General features: G+C 37.4%; 1 protein-coding gene across 2 annotated transcripts in view; it reads left to right on the top strand.

Moving 5' to 3' along the window:
- The window catches only part of GTF2E1 (general transcription factor IIE subunit 1), a 46,526-nt gene that overhangs the window by 6,361 nt on the left and 22,921 nt on the right, over nt 1–17,244 (top strand). For both annotated transcript variants that reach the window (XM_081086882.1, XM_081086881.1), the window contains one exon: nt 80–557. In XM_081086882.1, the coding sequence (XP_080943008.1) occupies nt 110–557 (448 nt within the window). In that variant the 5' untranslated portion in view covers nt 80–109. The remainder of the gene's footprint in view (nt 1–79; nt 558–17,244) is intronic.

The following is a 17,244-nucleotide window of genomic DNA, read 5'->3' as shown; positions in this document are numbered from 1 at the left end:
GAGTTGATTATTCTAGATTTAAAATGATTACTGTGTCCTCATTGTGCCTGTGTAATCTTCTCTTTTTTTCTGAATTCAGTACATTTAAAGTTGAAGTTTGCTGCTAAAGATGGCAGACCCCGATGTCCTCACCGAGGTTCCTGCATCATTGAAGAGGTTAGCCAAGTATGTGATCCGGGGTTTCTATGGCATTGAGCATGCTTTGGCCTTGGACATCTTGATCCGGAACCCTTGTGTGAAAGAGGAGGATATGTTGGAGCTGCTCAAGTTTGATCGGAAGCAGCTTCGTTCAGTTTTGAATAATTTAAAGGGAGACAAGTTCATCAAATGCAGAATGAGAGTAGAGACTGCTGCAGATGGGAAAACCACTCGCCATAACTACTACTTTATCAATTATCGTACTCTTGTTAATGTGGTAAAATATAAATTGGACCACATGAGAAGGAGGATTGAAACTGATGAGAGAGATTCCACCAACCGGGCTTCCTTCAAATGTCCTGTCTGTTCTAATACTTTTACAGATTTAGAAGCTAATCAGCTCTTTGATCCCAGGACAGGTGAGACTTTTCCTTATGAATCTTAAGTAACTTTTAAAAATAAAATATGTATTCTTTTTCTTAAATTGATTCATCTAATTTTTAAGCCAATCATGTATCTTACCTAATAATAGACAAACTTGTAAATTGACTGTACCTTCACTATGCTAACCAGCCAATCAGGAGAGGATGCAAATTAACCTAACAAAGATGACAGTTAATTTGCATACATAGGCTCCAAGCAGTGGAGCAAAGCTTGACGGCCCAGGGGCCAGAGCAGCGACGGCCCCAGGGCCGGTGGTGCAGCGAAGCCTCATGGCCCCAGGGCCGGCTCCAGCCGGGGGCGAAGGCCTGGGTGCTGGGTGCCGGAGGAAAATCAGTGCCAGCAGCCAGGGGAAAGGAAGGCCTATTGCATGAATCTCTTCATGCTACAGGCCTCTAGTACAGGGGTGGGCAAACTTTTTGACTCGAGGGCCACAATGGGTTCTTAAACTGGACCGGAGGGCCGGAACAAAAGCATGGATGGAGTGTTTGTGTGAACTAATATAAATTCAAAGTAAACATCATTACATAAAAGGGTACGGTCTTTTTTTTTTAGTTTTATTCATTTCAAATGGGCCAGATCCGGCCCTCGGGCCGTAGTTTGCCCATGGCTGCTCTAGTATCATTATAAAAGTGAATGGATTGGTGTAAATCACTATATGGTCTGTGTTAGTCTTACTACCCTGTTTGACTGTTATGCTTTTAGAAGCTCTTGTAAAGCCTTTCTCCTTCACAAAGGAGTGTACTCTTCCACCCATGGCCTTCCTACCTCTGTTCCCACCTCCACCCCTATTTACAGGTACAGCTCAATCTGAAAGGTTGACTTCTCTATCACTTGAAGACTATTCTGACCATTTCACTTTTGTCCTCTTCATCCAGTATATATTTAGCACCTGTTTATGCCAGTCACTTCCAGACAGTCACAGTACAGTGCATATAAATGTTATGTTAGTGGAAGTGTAAAGTGCTATCAGGAGTACATAAATAGGGCTTCTAATCTGGAATGGCCTCTGAAAGAGTTTAAGTAACAGCTGAGATTTAAAAGATAAGAGTCAGCCAGATGCAATTAGAGGGGCATCCTTTCTTTCCTTCAAATGGATGGATATTAAATCTCTTAGGCATTACTTAGTGGAAGAAAACTGTCAACAAGATACATAATTTTTTCCATTTAAATACTTTAGTTAAGGATCTTTTTAATCAACCAGAATTTACAAAACACATTTTCAAATAGTTCAGTATGTCTGGCATTAACATCAAAAACTTTAAAGCGCTGGGTTGTATAGTTATTTTGTCTTATCATTTATAAACAGGTAAAGAGACTATAGTTTTGCTAATTATTCAGTAGACAATTTGGTCTTACTTTCAAGTGTAAAAATCAATAGAAAGAGTCAATGTTGTTAAGTTAGATTGTCCTTTTGTTATGGCTGAATTCAGGAGTAGAGGTGACTTTTTAAAAAATTCCTAGATCTGCCTTGGAAAAAAAATATCAAAAATGTAATTTAAACTTTTACATGTGAAATTTTTATTGTAAAAAAATTACAGATTTGTCCAGCTGGCTTCGCTCAGTGGTTGAGCATCGACCCAAGAATCAGGAGATCATGGTTCCATTCCTGGTCAGGGCACATGCCTGGGTTCTGGGCTCGATCTCCAGTAGGAGAGCAAGCAGGAGGCAGCCGATCAATGATTCTCTTACATCATTGATGTTTCTATCTCTCTCTCCCTCTCCTTTCCTTTCTGAAATCAATAAAAATATATTTTTTAAAAATTACAGATTTTATACATTTAATTTTCTAATTTTTGTACATGTTACATATTGTACACTTAAAATTTTTTAAGTGGGAAATAATCACAATGTCAATTAAGATTATTAATAAAAAGAGCTAGCTTAGGACTTTTTTCCCCCCTTATTTATGTGAAGCAGTCATTTTGGATGGAAAGTCATTTAAAGAATTCTCATTTGTGTTAAATGTTTATTTTGCCCGAATCTTTTTACCTTGAACGGACTTCACTAGGAAGGCTCTTGTTATAAGAAAATCTAACCATCCTGAGTATGAGGATTGTTTGAGTGTGCTATAGAGGAAGTTGTAGAATATATCTGGAGTTCTTTCAAAATAAACTAGGGAAATCTCGTGTTTTTTTGCTATTCACGTTAACAGATTTTTTTTCTTTTATTATTATTATTTTTAATCCTAACCCGAGGATATATTTTTATTGATTTTTGGGGATGGGGGATGAGGAGAGAGAAACAGAAACATATGCATAGGAACCAAAACTCTCAATCTTTTGGTGTACAGGACAGTGCTCCAACCAACTGAGCCAACCGGCCAGGCCAATTCTACCCGATTTCTTAAAGGAGCTCTTGGTTTTGGTTTTGTGATTCTATGCAGATGTTGGTGTTACAGTTAGTGGTCATCTTCATCACTCTTGACTGCAGTAGAAGGTGTTATCCAGTCCCTCAAAGAGGGTAATCTAAAGTAATGTGCTTCTACTACATTTATTCATAATTTTATTCTTATTTCATGAAGCTTTCTAAAAGGAAGTTACTACAGTGTTTATATTAGTATTTAGGAGATTGATCTATGATGCTCTTTGAATTTCACCCAACGTTAGTGCCTGAATGAAGCTAATTGTAATCAACAGCTGGGTAGCCTATGGAAGAGATGGCCTAACACCCAAATAGTCAAGGTTATTTAAATCAGGGAGTTGAGATAGATTAGGGGGCATGAAAATATTTTATGAAAGAGAACTAAAACTGTAATAATTGTTTTGTGGCCAGTCTGAACAAAGACTTTTTAATATGAAGACTATGGTCAGCATGAAGGTGGAAAGAAGGGGTTCAAGGATAGTAAGAATAAATCATTTTACCTTGGTATCACTTGGGGAAGGGTGCCCTGGGGAATGTACTCGCCTTTTGATTATAATTTGGATTTTCATTTATTTGGACTTTAAGGACAGAATGTGTTGACTGGGTGATATTAGGACCCAGACTGCTTGTCAATTTTGTCTTATTTTTCACTATTAACTTGATACCTTCTGTGTTCTGTACATTCCCTTTAGAGACTTTGGTCTTTTTTTCCCTTCCTGATTTGCTCAGAATTCATTCCCTTCACACTCATTTTGAAGAAGATGGGAAATAAACATTTGGGTATGTGTATCAGAGTAGGGGGAGGCTTTTTCTGCTGTAATATTGTAATATTCATGCTCTGTTTAAGTTGATAGATTACAGTTTTCATTCTAAGCCCCATCTTGTACAAAGCTATTCTATTTCTTGGTTGCTGTTGGAGATTGAGGATGTTTCTGACCAAATGATGGGACTATCTACTGAGCTATCTTCATTCCCATCTCAACAGTTATTAGGTTGAACTCTTATATTACCAAATAGGGGTTATTCAGGAATTAGGTTTGAAGCCTTCTAGACTTTACTGCTTCCCTGATAGAAAGTTTTGAACTCAATTGTATGGGCAGCTCTGATGGCGAACCTTTTGAGCTCGGCATGTCAGCATTTTGAAAAACCCTAACTTAACTTTGGTGCTGTGTCACATAGAAATTTTTTGATATTTGCAACCATAGTAAAACAAAGATGTATATTTTTGATATTTATTTTATATATTTAAATGCCATTTAACAAAGAAAAATCAACCAAAAAAAATGAGTTTGCGTGTCACCTCTGACACGCGTGTCATAGGTTCGCCATCACTGCACTAAAGGGTGGTGACTCCTAGATGAGCACCTGGGAATTCTGGGCTCAGGAAACTCCAACAAGAATTATTTTATTTAGACTAATTCACACATAAGCCAGAGATCTTCCTACTTCAATTTACAGCTTTTCCTACCTCATCTCTCTTTTCTCTAAGAATTGTAGGTTCTCTTCATACTTTCCCTTTTGGTGTTCTTGGGTTGAACTCTATCCAAATGTTTGATGGTTGTATGTGTGAGGTAATAAAAAATATATATTGATCTCTGCCCAGTTCCTTGGACAGATGTCCTAAAACCCTTGTAATTTCTTAAGTGATAAGAGCACTAGGAGCATCTTTTGTGCTTGTGCTGTTTGGTCTTTGTCCGTCTCCCCCTCCCCCCCCCCCCCCCCCACACACCCTTGGTCCTGATACAGGGCACCTGAAAAGAAACCTTTGTAATTTCCTGGGTGATAGGAATGTCTTTTGTTCTAATGAGGCAACACTGGTGGGCTCCTAGATGAGAAGCTTGGAATTTTCAGCCCCATTCCCCCTTCTCTTGAGACAGGAGAAGGGCTGACAATGGAGTTAATAAGCCATTATGCCTACGTAATGAAGCCTCCATAAAATTCCCAAAGTATGAGGTTTGGAGAGCTGGTGAACACATGGAGGTGCTGGGATTGTGACAGGCCTGGACAGGGCATGGATGTTCCAAGCCCCATCCCACAAACCATGCCCTACACAGCTCTTCCATCTAGATATTTATCTGTGTGCTTTATTATATTCTTTAACAAACTGGTAAACATGGATAAGTGTTTCCCTGCATTCTGGAACTGCTTTAGCAGCTTAATTGAACCCAAGGGGTGGGGGAAGGCAGGGGGTCATTGGAACCTCTGACCTATAGCCAGTTGATGATAACCTGGGCTTGCAACAGGTTTCTAAAGTGGAGGCAGTAGGAGCAGTCTTGTGGGACTGAGCCCTTAACCTGTAGAATCTGATGCTGTCTCTAGGAGGACAGTGTTAGAATTGAGTTGATTGGTAGGACACACAGCTGGTATTACAGAGAATTACTTGCGGGGGTGGGGGTGGGGGGGAGTGGGGTGGGGGCGCGTAAAACCTCCACACACTTGGTGACCAGAAGTGTCAGAAGTGAAATGTTATGTGTGAATAGTACAAGAACACACAGGGAAGAAACACAGAGAAGAACTGGGGTTTTCCCTACACAGGAAAGAAGACAGGTTTTTCCATTACAGTATGTACAGATACTTCATGAAGATGGAATGAATGGCCTCGCCTTTGCCCACTAGTCCCTGGTTTCAGAAACTTAATTGGGCAAAACTAGCTGTTTTACTTCCTGAAATATTGGAGGTTTATGTAATTAAGACAAAGACAGTATGACATGAAATTCCTCAAATTAGGAAAGTAGAATCTTGTGGTTCATAAATGCATGTTTTTAGATTTAGAAGCTTTCTCACCGTGGAAAAATTAATATTTCTACTTTCGCAATCTCAGCCATGGGTAATTTAGTTAATGGCACTTCTAAGTTAAATTCAGCAACATGCTTCTCCCAAAGGGAAGGGGTAATTATATTCTCTCTTTTAGATTTTAAGGCTAAATGATATGGAAACAGCTTTATATTTTTCCTTTTTAATTTAAAAATTAAGCAGCCATAAGGTCAGGGATAATTTGGAAGAGAAAATATTACCCACGAAACCACTAGCTTTTGCATATTACTTATAATTATAATCACAGCCAAAAATAGTTTGTGATCTCTTGGTTCCTTAATGTACCAAACTCTCTTAATTCTATCTAGTGTTCAAAAGTTTTAATAGGTATAATTCTACCCTGTTCCCCCATTTTACTTTCTACACATTTTCAGCATTATCTATTTTTCTTAGTGCAGATACCATTTTATTCCTGTAAAAGTTTTTTTCTTAAGACTTCTCAGCAGTGGGAATATAGTTTTATAGCTTCTGGAAAACAGCTGTGCTCACCTGTATACCACCAACGCAACTTTAGTTTTATGGCTTCTGAAAAGGCATATATGGCACTATTGTTTATTGTGTATGGGATAAAATTGTTAGGTGTTTGAATTAGAAACAGTTTGGGAGCTCCTATTACTGAAATCACGTATAGACCTGGGAATCTCATTTCAAAACTAAGTTTTTTTTTGTTTTTTTCATGGCAGAGAACTAGGGCATATTAGTAAGGAAGTTTTTTGTTGTTGTTTTGTTTTTAATCCTCACCAGAGGATATTTTTCCATTGATTTTAGAGAGAGGGAGAGACAGAGAAACATTGATGTGAGAGAAACACATCGATTGGTTGCCTCCTGCACTCGCCCAGAGCCTGGGCTGGGGAGGAGCTTGCAACCAAGGTAAGCGCCCATGGCCAGAATCGAACCCAGGACCCTTTGGTCCACAGGCTGACACTCTAAGGCAGTGGTTCTCAACCTGTAGGTCGCGACCCCTTTGGTGGTTAAACGACCCTTTCACAGGGGTCCTCTGAGAACATCCTGCATATCAGATATTTACATTACAATTCATAACAGTAGCAACATTACAGTTATGAAGTAGCAACGAAAATAATTTTATGGTTGGGTCACAACATGAGGAACTATATTTAAAGGGCCAGAAGGTTGAGAACCACTGCTCTAAGGGAATCCCATTTTAAATAAACTTCTAAATAAGTTAAATTTATAAAAAGGAAATCTTAAAAGTATATTTAATAAAATCTTAGGAATAAGAATTTAGATATTATCTAATTCAGCTCATTGAATTGTGTGTAGGTGCACATACAAATGCCTATGTTGTACTCTAGGGTTTGGAATACTCTTATAAGTAATAAATAAACCCAGGGCTATAGAAATTTCTAGGATGTTTTAGATTGAATATTAGGGAAGAATAGGATAGCTTTTGTGAAGATTCAGCTTGTTTTGTGTGATTCCATGAAAATGACTTAGAGACAGATTTTATAATTAGTGTAAAATAAGTCTTTTATAACTAACTCTTAAATAAGTATCTAATAAATAAGCTTTAAAAATAGCCAATAAAGTAAATTGTTGTAATTTTAGTGGTTAGTTCTGAGTAACTTGGAATATTAAAGTAAACTTCATATATACTTGGGATATTCATGTATATATTTGGGGCTAAATCATATGAGTCTCCCTTCTTGCCTTGTGACTGCAGGCAAAGCTTTTTGGTTTATAGACAGATCAGTTTTCTGATTAAAATTCCTCTTCAATTTTCACACATCAGGCTACTTTTTCTTGTCTTCATCTCTTTCCATTTAGGACAGGAGAGGTCTTATAAAAGCAGTGTTTTCAGTTCCTAAAATGCTAAAAACACAAACAAATACAGAAAGAAATCTTTCTAGGATTATTTTGCTCAGTTGATGAGATGGAATCTTGCTCAGGATGAGTTAATTAGAAAATGATACCAGAAAGCTCAGAGGTGTGGATTTCGGGGGAGCGGGGAAGGAGGTGGGGTGACCATTAGAACAGGTTAAAAAATAAAAGCAAGTATGGAAAGAAAGTAAGGAACAAGTTCTTCTACATTCCCCCTCTCCAAAAAACAAAACAAAACAAAACAAAAAACAATCCCTTTAGGTCTGATTTTTTTTATTATTTAATTATTGTGTTTGATCTTGAAGATTCGAGAGCTTTTTAAAAAAAGTCATTTGTGTTTTCTTTTTTGTGATTTGATGCTGATTACATAGGAGCTCATTTATTTGTGAATAGTTGATGCTGGCATTCAATATTCTATTGAGTATTGTCTTTTAACTAGTCATATCAAAAACAGACTTTTTGCCTGCTCACTGCATGTTGAGATGAATTTCATTTAGGCCTAATATATAGAACTTATTGTTAGTTTTACATTTACCCAAGTACCACACTTCAATATGTTGTTTCCCCTCCCAGGCATAGTACATTTTTCATTTTTAGAAGAAGAGTTACAGAATCTAGGAATGATGCATGATTAGACCAAATCTAGATGTGTCCATTTAAGGAAGGACAGAAGACAGTTTCATTGATAAGTTGAGCTTTGGGGTGTGGGATTTTATTGTGTACATCATTAAAATATTTGAGATCTTCTGAGTTTAAAAATACTCAGAATACCCCCCAATACATTAAACCTGCTTATTTTTTACTTTTGCATGCAAATGAATGAGTATTTTACAGTGTTAGATGTTCTGCAGTCACTTGTTGAAGGATGATTTTTAAAATTTATATTATAGGTAAAATAATATAATATATTATATATTATATTATATAATATATTATATATTATATTATATAATAATATAATATATATTATTATATTATATATTAGAAATCAGAGTAAAAGGTACCTTTTTGAGGCTAGCATTTTAATATATATGTGCCTGAACATTATGAACTTTCATAAAAGTTATAACAAAAGACTTGATTATGCTTTCAAAGAATAGCCCAAGAATGACTACATAACTTCTTCATATTAGTTAAGAGGGAATTGAGTGCTTTTGGAGGATTCAGAATAACATCTGTTTTCTTTCTTCTAAAAATACTTAAGTAATGTAAATTTAGAAAAATATGTAGAATAAAATGGCAAACTTAGTTTTTCCTCTCTATGCTTTCCCATTCAACCCAGTCTGCATTCTCCCCATCTTTTAATGTGTTAATAACTATTAAGTTTTAGTTATCCTTCTAGTTCTTTCACCTTACACCCCAAGCCCACTCAACACCAACTGTCCCCCACCCTTACCCAAAGCCCTTTTGAAATCTCAGTAAATAAATTGATTCTTAATTAACTACTCTTTTGTTATAGCAGCTTATGGTTATTAATGTTTGGTAGCTTCTCATAGTATTGTCAGTAGCATTGTCAGGGTTTTTTAGAGCACTTATTATATTAGGTCCTTTTGCATAGTCAGTATATTCAGTTAACATGTCATTTCTAGAAGGTGTTTTTTTTTCTTTTTAAAAGCAATGGTTATAAGACAGTAAAGTGATAGTGTATTAGGATTCCAGAGCCCTGACTTGTAGTTTTGGGCTATGTTAGTAACTGTTACTCTGGCCAAATCCTTTAATCATTCTAGGCCTTTTTTAGCATGTATAAAATGTTAAGTTTAGTCTATTCTGTACCATGTATGGTTTCTCTTAACTCTAATTTCATAACACCCTTTGATTCGGAGAATAGTTGACATTTAAAAAGTATAAAGAGGCTTGAGGTTGTTTTATTACTGCTCTTAGAAGATGATGTTAGTCACTTTTGGTTAATTTGAAAGTCTTGGTTAGGAATTAAAACTCATGGTTATAGTAGTGTTCACATAGAAAATATGCTCTGTTTAATTATGCCATCTTCAGAAATACATCTCACTAAAATCCTAGGAAGTTTGGTTCTAGTTACTTGGTTTTAACATGGATCTGTTAATCTTTTGTTTTATTGTTTTTTCTGGAAACTTTTTTTTTTTTTATTGATTAAGGTATTACATATGTGTTCTTATCCCCCCATTGTCCCCCACCCCCCACCCCCGCTCATACCCTCACTCCCCTGGTGTCTGTGTCCATTGGTTATGCTTATATGCATGCATTCAAGTTCTTTCATCTCTCCCCCTTACCCCCACCCTCCCTTGCCTTCCCTCTGAGGTTTGACGGTCTGATTGATGCTTCCCTGTCTCCGGATCTGTTTTTGTTCATCAGTTTATGTTGTTCATTATATTCCACAAATGAGTGAGATCATGTGATATTTATCTTTCTCCAACTGACTTATTTCACTTAGCATAATGCTCTCCAGGACCATCCATGCTGTTGCAAATGGTAGGAGTTCCTTCTTTTTTACAGCGGTATAGTATTCCATTGTGTAGATGTACCACAGTTTTTTAATCTGCTGATGGGCACTTAGGCTGTTTCCAAATCTTAGCTATTGTGAATTGTGCTGCTATGAACATAGGGGTGCATATATCCTTTCTGATTGGTGTTTCTAATTTCTTGGGATATATTGCTAGAAGTGGGATCACTGGGTCAAATGGGAGTTCCATTTTTAGTTTTTTGAGGAAACTCCATACTGTTCTCCATTCTGGAAGCCTTTTTGAGTGGGAGTGAGTTTATTTACAGTTGTTTTTTTTCATAGGATTATCCAGAAAAGTTATGTAAGCCATTATCTCTTGCTTAGATTTTGCACTACTCTTAGATCGTCTCCTTACTTTCACTCTTGCTACTCATATGAACTATTTGTCACAGCAGCCAGTGACCCTTCTAAAAAGCACATCAGGTTATGTCACTCTTTTTTTCCAAAACCCTCCAAAGGCTTCTCCTCTCAGAAAAGTTGAAGTACTTAACAGAATTTATAAGGTCTTTTATCTACCCTTACCTCCCATTTTGAGGCTTTATTTCCACCACTCCCATGTCACTCCACAACAGCCTCACTGACCATCTTATTTCTGTCTTGCATGCACTAGGCGTGCCTTTACTTACCTTTTTAAAATTTATTTTATTTTTATTGATTTCAGAGAGAAAGGGAGAGGGAGAGATAGATAGAAACATTAAGATGAGAGGGAATCATTGATTGGCTGCCGCCTGCATGCCCTCCCCACTGGGAATCAAGCCCACATCCCAGTTCAATATTCTCTGACGGAATCAAACTGTGACCTCCTGGTTCAGAGGTCAACACTCAAACACTGAGTTACACCGGCTGGGCTCTACTTGCCTTTCTTTTTTTTTTTAAATCCTCACCTGAGAATATTTTTCCATTGATTTTTTTTTTTTTTTTAGAGGGGAAGGCAGAGAGAAACATCGATGTGAGAGAAAGACATTGATTGGTTGCCTCTTGCATGAGCCCCAACGAGGGCCTGGGTCGGGGAGGAGCCTGCAACCAAGGTATGTGCCCTTGACCAGAATCGAACCTGGGACCTTTTGGTCCGCAGGTTGATGCTCTGTCCACTGACCCAAACCGGCTAGGGCTGCTTGCCTTTTTACATGCTGTTTCCTTTTGCCCAAATGTCCCTATAACTGGTTCTTTATGTCTTTGCTTATTCATTGCTATATCAGAAAAGGCTGTCCCTGAGTTGCCTATATATGGGGTGGGGCAAAAGTAGGGTATTTTCCTTGTTTTGGTTTTTTGTTGTGTTTTTTTTTTTTTTATAGTTGTTTGTTTGGAAAATAATGCAATCATTAATAAATTATTGAGTCAGAAAGATTTGTACTTGAATCCAGGCTTAGTGATTTTTGTTTTCAAGTTATGACCTGGTAAACTTAACCTTTCTGAGTCTTTATTCCCTCTTTTGTTAGATTTCGATAATACTATTGACATAGACTTGATGAACAAATGAGAATATTTGTGAAATAGCCTTCTTAGTTGTCTTGTGGTTTGTGAATGTAAATGATCAAACAAATATGTTATCATTGAACTGTTTCTTTTTTCTTCTTTTAATCCTATCATTTGTCAAGCTTTGCCTAAAGAATCTTTGTAGCCTTCATTTTCTCCCTGCTGCCACATGCTTGGATGTAGCTTGCACATTCTCCTTGGCTTGGATTTGCTGTTTCCAGTTTTTGCCTACTTGGTTTTATGTGTGGGAAGGGGAAGACCACAAAGAGCTATGAGCTTCAATTTCAGTGTTTTCTCTCATGCTTGAGTAGTATATTCTATGCATACTACTTAGTGCAAAGCAATCCAGTTACAAGAAGAGTGGAGATATTTATCATAGTGATTACTTAACAGCAGCTCTCCACCAAAGGTATGTATATATTCGAATTCCTTGTGGAACTTTTAAAATTTATATTCCTGGGCCCCACTCCAGACTTACTGAATCAGCATCTCTGGGGTGGGGCCTGGGTATTAATTAAAATTTCTCTAGTGATTTTTATGAAAACACTCAGTCAAGAACTTCCACTTGACTTACTGCAGCGGTTCTCAACCTGTGGGTCGCGACCCCTTTAAGGGTCGAACGACCCTTTCACAGGGGTTGCCTAAGACCATCGGAAAACACATATAATTACATATTGTTTTTGTGATTAATCACTGTGCTTTAATTATGTTCAATTTGTAACAATGAAAATGCATCCTGCACATCAGATATTTACATTACGATTCATAACAGTAGCAAAATTACAGTTATGAAGTAGCAACGAAAATAATTTTATGGTTGGGGATCACCACAACATGAGGAACTGTATTAAAGGGTTGCAGCATTAGGAAGGTTGAGAACCACTGACTTATTGGAAGACCATTTCAAGCCATTAAGGCAGATCACTGTTTATAAATATTAGTTTTTGGTTTGTTAAAAATATGTTTTTATTGATTTCATAGAGAAGAAGGGAGAGAGAGAGAGGGATTGAACTTGCAACCCAGGCATGTGCCTTGATCAGAATCGAACCTCCACCTCCTGGTTATGGGTCAACACTCAATCACTGAGCAACACCAGCCCGGCTATAAATATTAGTTTTGATGACCTCATATTATTTCCCAAAATCCTTCAATCACTTTTCTATTACTAAAAAAATCAAAATGAAGTTTGGCATTCAAGACCCATTTATATTTATGGACACTGTAGTTTAATCCTGTTAATTCTGTTTTTTTACCATTCTTTTTGATGACTATATTTTTAGTAGACTGAAATTGCAGGTTAGCATTATTTTCAACTACCTACTTCTCTTATGATGAATGTCCCATTCTCTTCCCCATTTCCTTGATCTCTAACAACTACTTTTCTTCTAAAGTCTACCTCAAAAGGCACACTTTCTCCATAAACCTTCCTCACTGCTAGAAGTCACATTCCTTCTTAACTCCAAAATATTTATGTGCTTTATTTTTTCACTGATCCCATATCATGTTTATCTCCAGATACCTTTCATCTCTATTAAACTTGAAGTTTCTTGATGACAGATTCTATTTGTGTTCTACCACCACTCACTCAGTAGAATGGTACTTTGTACATAGTGTCTGCTAAGTTCCCCACCCCCACCGCTGATTTGGGAAAAGCTTATTTGCATTTTTTAATGTTTAGTGAAATTTATAAAAATGCTCCTATTATGTTAAACTAGTTTAAGTCATTTTCCAGAAAGATATAGAATTTCTTATTTTTCTTCTTAGACCTGGCTTTTGACAGGCTGCTTCTTGTTTACAACTTGTGTTTTGTGATAAATATAGGATTCAGAGATGTCAGGCTAGCTTTTCCTCTTGTATTGTTTGCCAGACATGGTAATTGTTGGGAGACAGACAGTTCTCCATGGGTCTCTCACACGTTATACATGTCTTGCAAGTAGAGGTACTGTCTGCCTTTTTTCCGGACTACCTTTTTCAAGGATATTATAGTGAGCAGCCTTGGAAGATACAGATATTGTTCCAAAGCAAAGGGCAAGCTTGCTTGCTGTTCAGTATAATAAAAATAGATTTCCCCCGCATATGAAAAGGTGCTCAATATCACTAATTATCAGAGAAATGCAAATTAAAATCACAATGAGATGTTACCTCACACCAGTCAGAGTGGCTGTCATCAATAAATCAACAAACTACAAGTAAGTGTTGGCTAGGATGTGGAGTAAAGGGAACACTCATGCACTCTTGGTAGGAATGCAAATTAGTACAGCCACTATAGAAAACAGTATGGAGGTTCCTCATAAAATTAAAAATGGAACTGCTTTATGACTCAGCAATTCTACTTCTGGGTAAATATCTGAAGAATTCCAAAACACTAATTCTAAAAGAGATAATGCACCCCTATGTTCACTGTAGTGTTATTTACAATAGCCAAGATATGGAAGCAACCCAAGTGCCCATCAATAGATGAGTCAATAAAAAAGTGGTGAATATATATAAATATATTTATAATGGAATATTACTTGGCCATAAAAAAAGAATGAAATCTGCCCAGCTGACATGTTCAGTGGTTGAGCATCGACCTATGAACCAAGAGGTCACCGTTCCATTCCTGGTCAGGGCACATGCCTAGGTTGCGAGCTCGATCCCCAGTGTGGGGTGTGCAGGAGGCAGCCGATCAATGATTCTCTCTCATCTTTGATGTTTCTATCTCTCTCTCCCTTACTCTCTGAAATTAATAAAATACATATATGAAAACAAGAGTGAAATCTTACTACTTGTGACAGCATGGATGGACCTAGACTCTAGGTCCTAGAGGGTATTATGTTAAGTGAAATAAATCAAACAGAGAAAGACAAATACCATATGACTTCACTTATATGCAGACTTTAAAGAACAAAATGAATGAACAAACAAAACAGAAACAGCCTCAGCGATACAGAGAACAAACAGGGTTGCCAGAGGGGAGGGAGTTTGGAGGATTGGGTGAAAAAGATGAATGGATTAAGAAGTATAAATTGGTAGTTACAAAATAGTCATGGGCATGTACAGTTTAGAGAATATAGTAAACTAGAGGCCCGATGCACGAAATTTGTGCAGGAGTAGGCCTTTGCAGCCCCGGCGCCTGCTGGCTGTGGCGGCTTCCACAATCCCTTGCATCCATGGTGGCTGGAAGGGCATCCGGACGGTTGTTCCGCTGTTCGGCCGTTTGGTCAATTTACATATTGTGCTTTTATTATTATAGATTATATTGTAATACCTATGTATGCTGCCCTGTGGGTACTTGAAATATTGGGAGATCACCTTGTAAATTGTATGATACTCTCACCATTATGCTGTATTGCATATTGAATGTCAACTATAACTGAAAAATAAAATTGAAAAGTAATAGTCTTCCTTCAGAGAATGTTTGCTTAGTTCAGCATAGTAAAGATAACATCAGCCTTCAGAGCAAAGGACAGGCATGTTTATGCTCATTATAAAAAGTTGGGTTCCTTAACCTCAGGGTTTCTCTCCTGCAACGTAACCCACTGCATGTACAATTGTTACCTGGCTCTCTTTGTGTCACCCTGTGGGAATTGGGGGCTTACAGAACTGTCACAAAACTGACTACTGCTACTGCCCTGATTAATAAAGTTCTTTGTCTCTGACCTAGGAGTCTGTGTCTTTCTCCAACATCCATGAAACTGGTAGGATAACTTGTTAGCTTATAAGAAGGATAAAGTCTTAGATTTTTCACAGTAATATGTAAGCCACTCTTTTTAGAACTGAAAATGAGCCCTTCTACAAGTAACTCTCAGTAAATCTTCATCTAAATTAAACCCAAATCTGGAAAGTTACCTGGGTGAGGCTAGAATTCAGGTCCCTTATGACTATATACTATGTTCTCTTTCCCCCCTCTATTTTTTTCCCCACAAACCAAATTTATTCAAGTTAAAGGACTGTTATTCTGAGATTGCCCTTCTATCAAATGACGATGTTAACAGTGATCTATCTCTTTCTTTTCCCAAAATAAAAGCATTGCTATTTTATGTGGATGAGCAACACTGACTAGCGCGTTTATTTGTTTATCTAAAGCTGAAGTTTTAATGTATCTTGCCTTCAAAAGAGAAATGGGGTATTTGGAAGGGCTTTTTAAAAATGTTGGTATATCACGATACTTTTAATGATAAATAATTGAATAAATAATAAAACAACATGTTTGATAGTGATAAATGTTAAGGAAAAGAGGAGGACAGGACAGTATTGAAATTTTAGGTAATGTTGGTAGGGAAGGCCTCACTGATGTTACGTTTGAGTAAAGAACTGAACTAAGTAGGGAGACTTGCCACTCACCTATCTGGAGGAAAAGCATTCTGGGCAGAGGAAACAGCAAGTACAAAGGCTCTGTAGCAAAGTGTGCCTGGTGCAAGACTTTGAGGAGCCAGTTTGTAATGCTTTGAAGACATAGGTTGAGAGGATTATAGTGTTGCCCTTTGTCTTAGTTGTCTTTCTGTGCTTCAGTTGGAGCACTTGGTTTTATACTTACACTAGGGGTCCCTCAGCCTGGCTTGTGCCCTCTTGCAATCCGACATCCCTCGGGATGTCCGACTGCTTTCGGCCCGATCTCCGTAGGCCAGGCCAAGGGACCTCACCGGTGTACGAATCCGTGCACCGGGCCTGTTTCGATGTGATCCCCGCAGGCTAGGCTGAGGGACCCCATCTGTGCACGACTTCATGCACCAGGCCTCTAGTATGCATACACGATATTTGGTTAATCTCTTCCTGCCCTCCCCCCATCCCTCTTCCCTCTGAGATTCATCAGTCTGTTCCATGTTTCCATGCCTGTGCGTTAAGTGTCTACCCCCTGGTGGTCAGTGCACATCATAGCTACCAGTCAAATGATCAGATGGTTGCTTAGGCTTTTATATGTATAGATATTAGTTACTTCTTCACTTGTGGAATAGGGTTTCTTTAAGAGTTTGAAAACTGAATTACATAACTTTTTTGCAGTATTCTCTAGTTTTCATTGACAGTCTTTGTAAGTGCCCATCTTTCAACATTTAATGTAAGTCCCACATCAGCATTTTTTCTTTTTAATTCAGCAGGTATTTGAAAATGGATTTAGACCTTATTTTATATGATTTATTTTTTAACTCCCACCTGGGTTCTATTCTATTTTTGTGAAGAAAAGAAGCTGAGGTAACCTGGAATAGTTAGAAAATAATCTAAGATAGCATACCAACTAAAACCTCTCTAGCCAAGGTCACTAATACCCTTTGTTACTAAATATAGAAGCTAGTTTTCCATTCTTTTTTACCTTGAGAAATCAACACCAAACCATTTCTCCCTTGAAATACCATCCTATCCCTCTGGTTGTACCATTTCTGTCTTAAGGATTCTTCTTTCCTTGGGTTTATGCCTTGACTACCTATGCTTCTCACTCTCCTTAATCTCTTTTGAAATTCTCATCTACTTTATGATTTTAGTTACTACCTATATGTTGTTGATTCTCATATTAGAATTTCTAATCTACATTTCAATTTTGAGCTTTGAGCCGTTGTAATAAGTTGGCTTCTAACTCATCCATTTTGATGACCAATGGGTAAAGAAGATTCAGATATTTACAGTAACTTTATATCTTCACCACAAAGAAAAAAGAACTTACTCTTCCTGTATTTATTTTGGTAAATAGGATGCTTGTCCAGTTGATTAAGCTAGGA

Source organism: Myotis nattereri (assembly GCF_964212035.1).
Source record: "Myotis nattereri genome assembly, chromosome: 3".
NCBI classification, from domain to species: domain Eukaryota; kingdom Metazoa; phylum Chordata; class Mammalia; order Chiroptera; family Vespertilionidae; genus Myotis; species Myotis nattereri.
The sequence above is the reverse complement of the archived record's forward strand: the minus strand, read 5'-3'. Positions and strand labels throughout refer to the sequence as shown.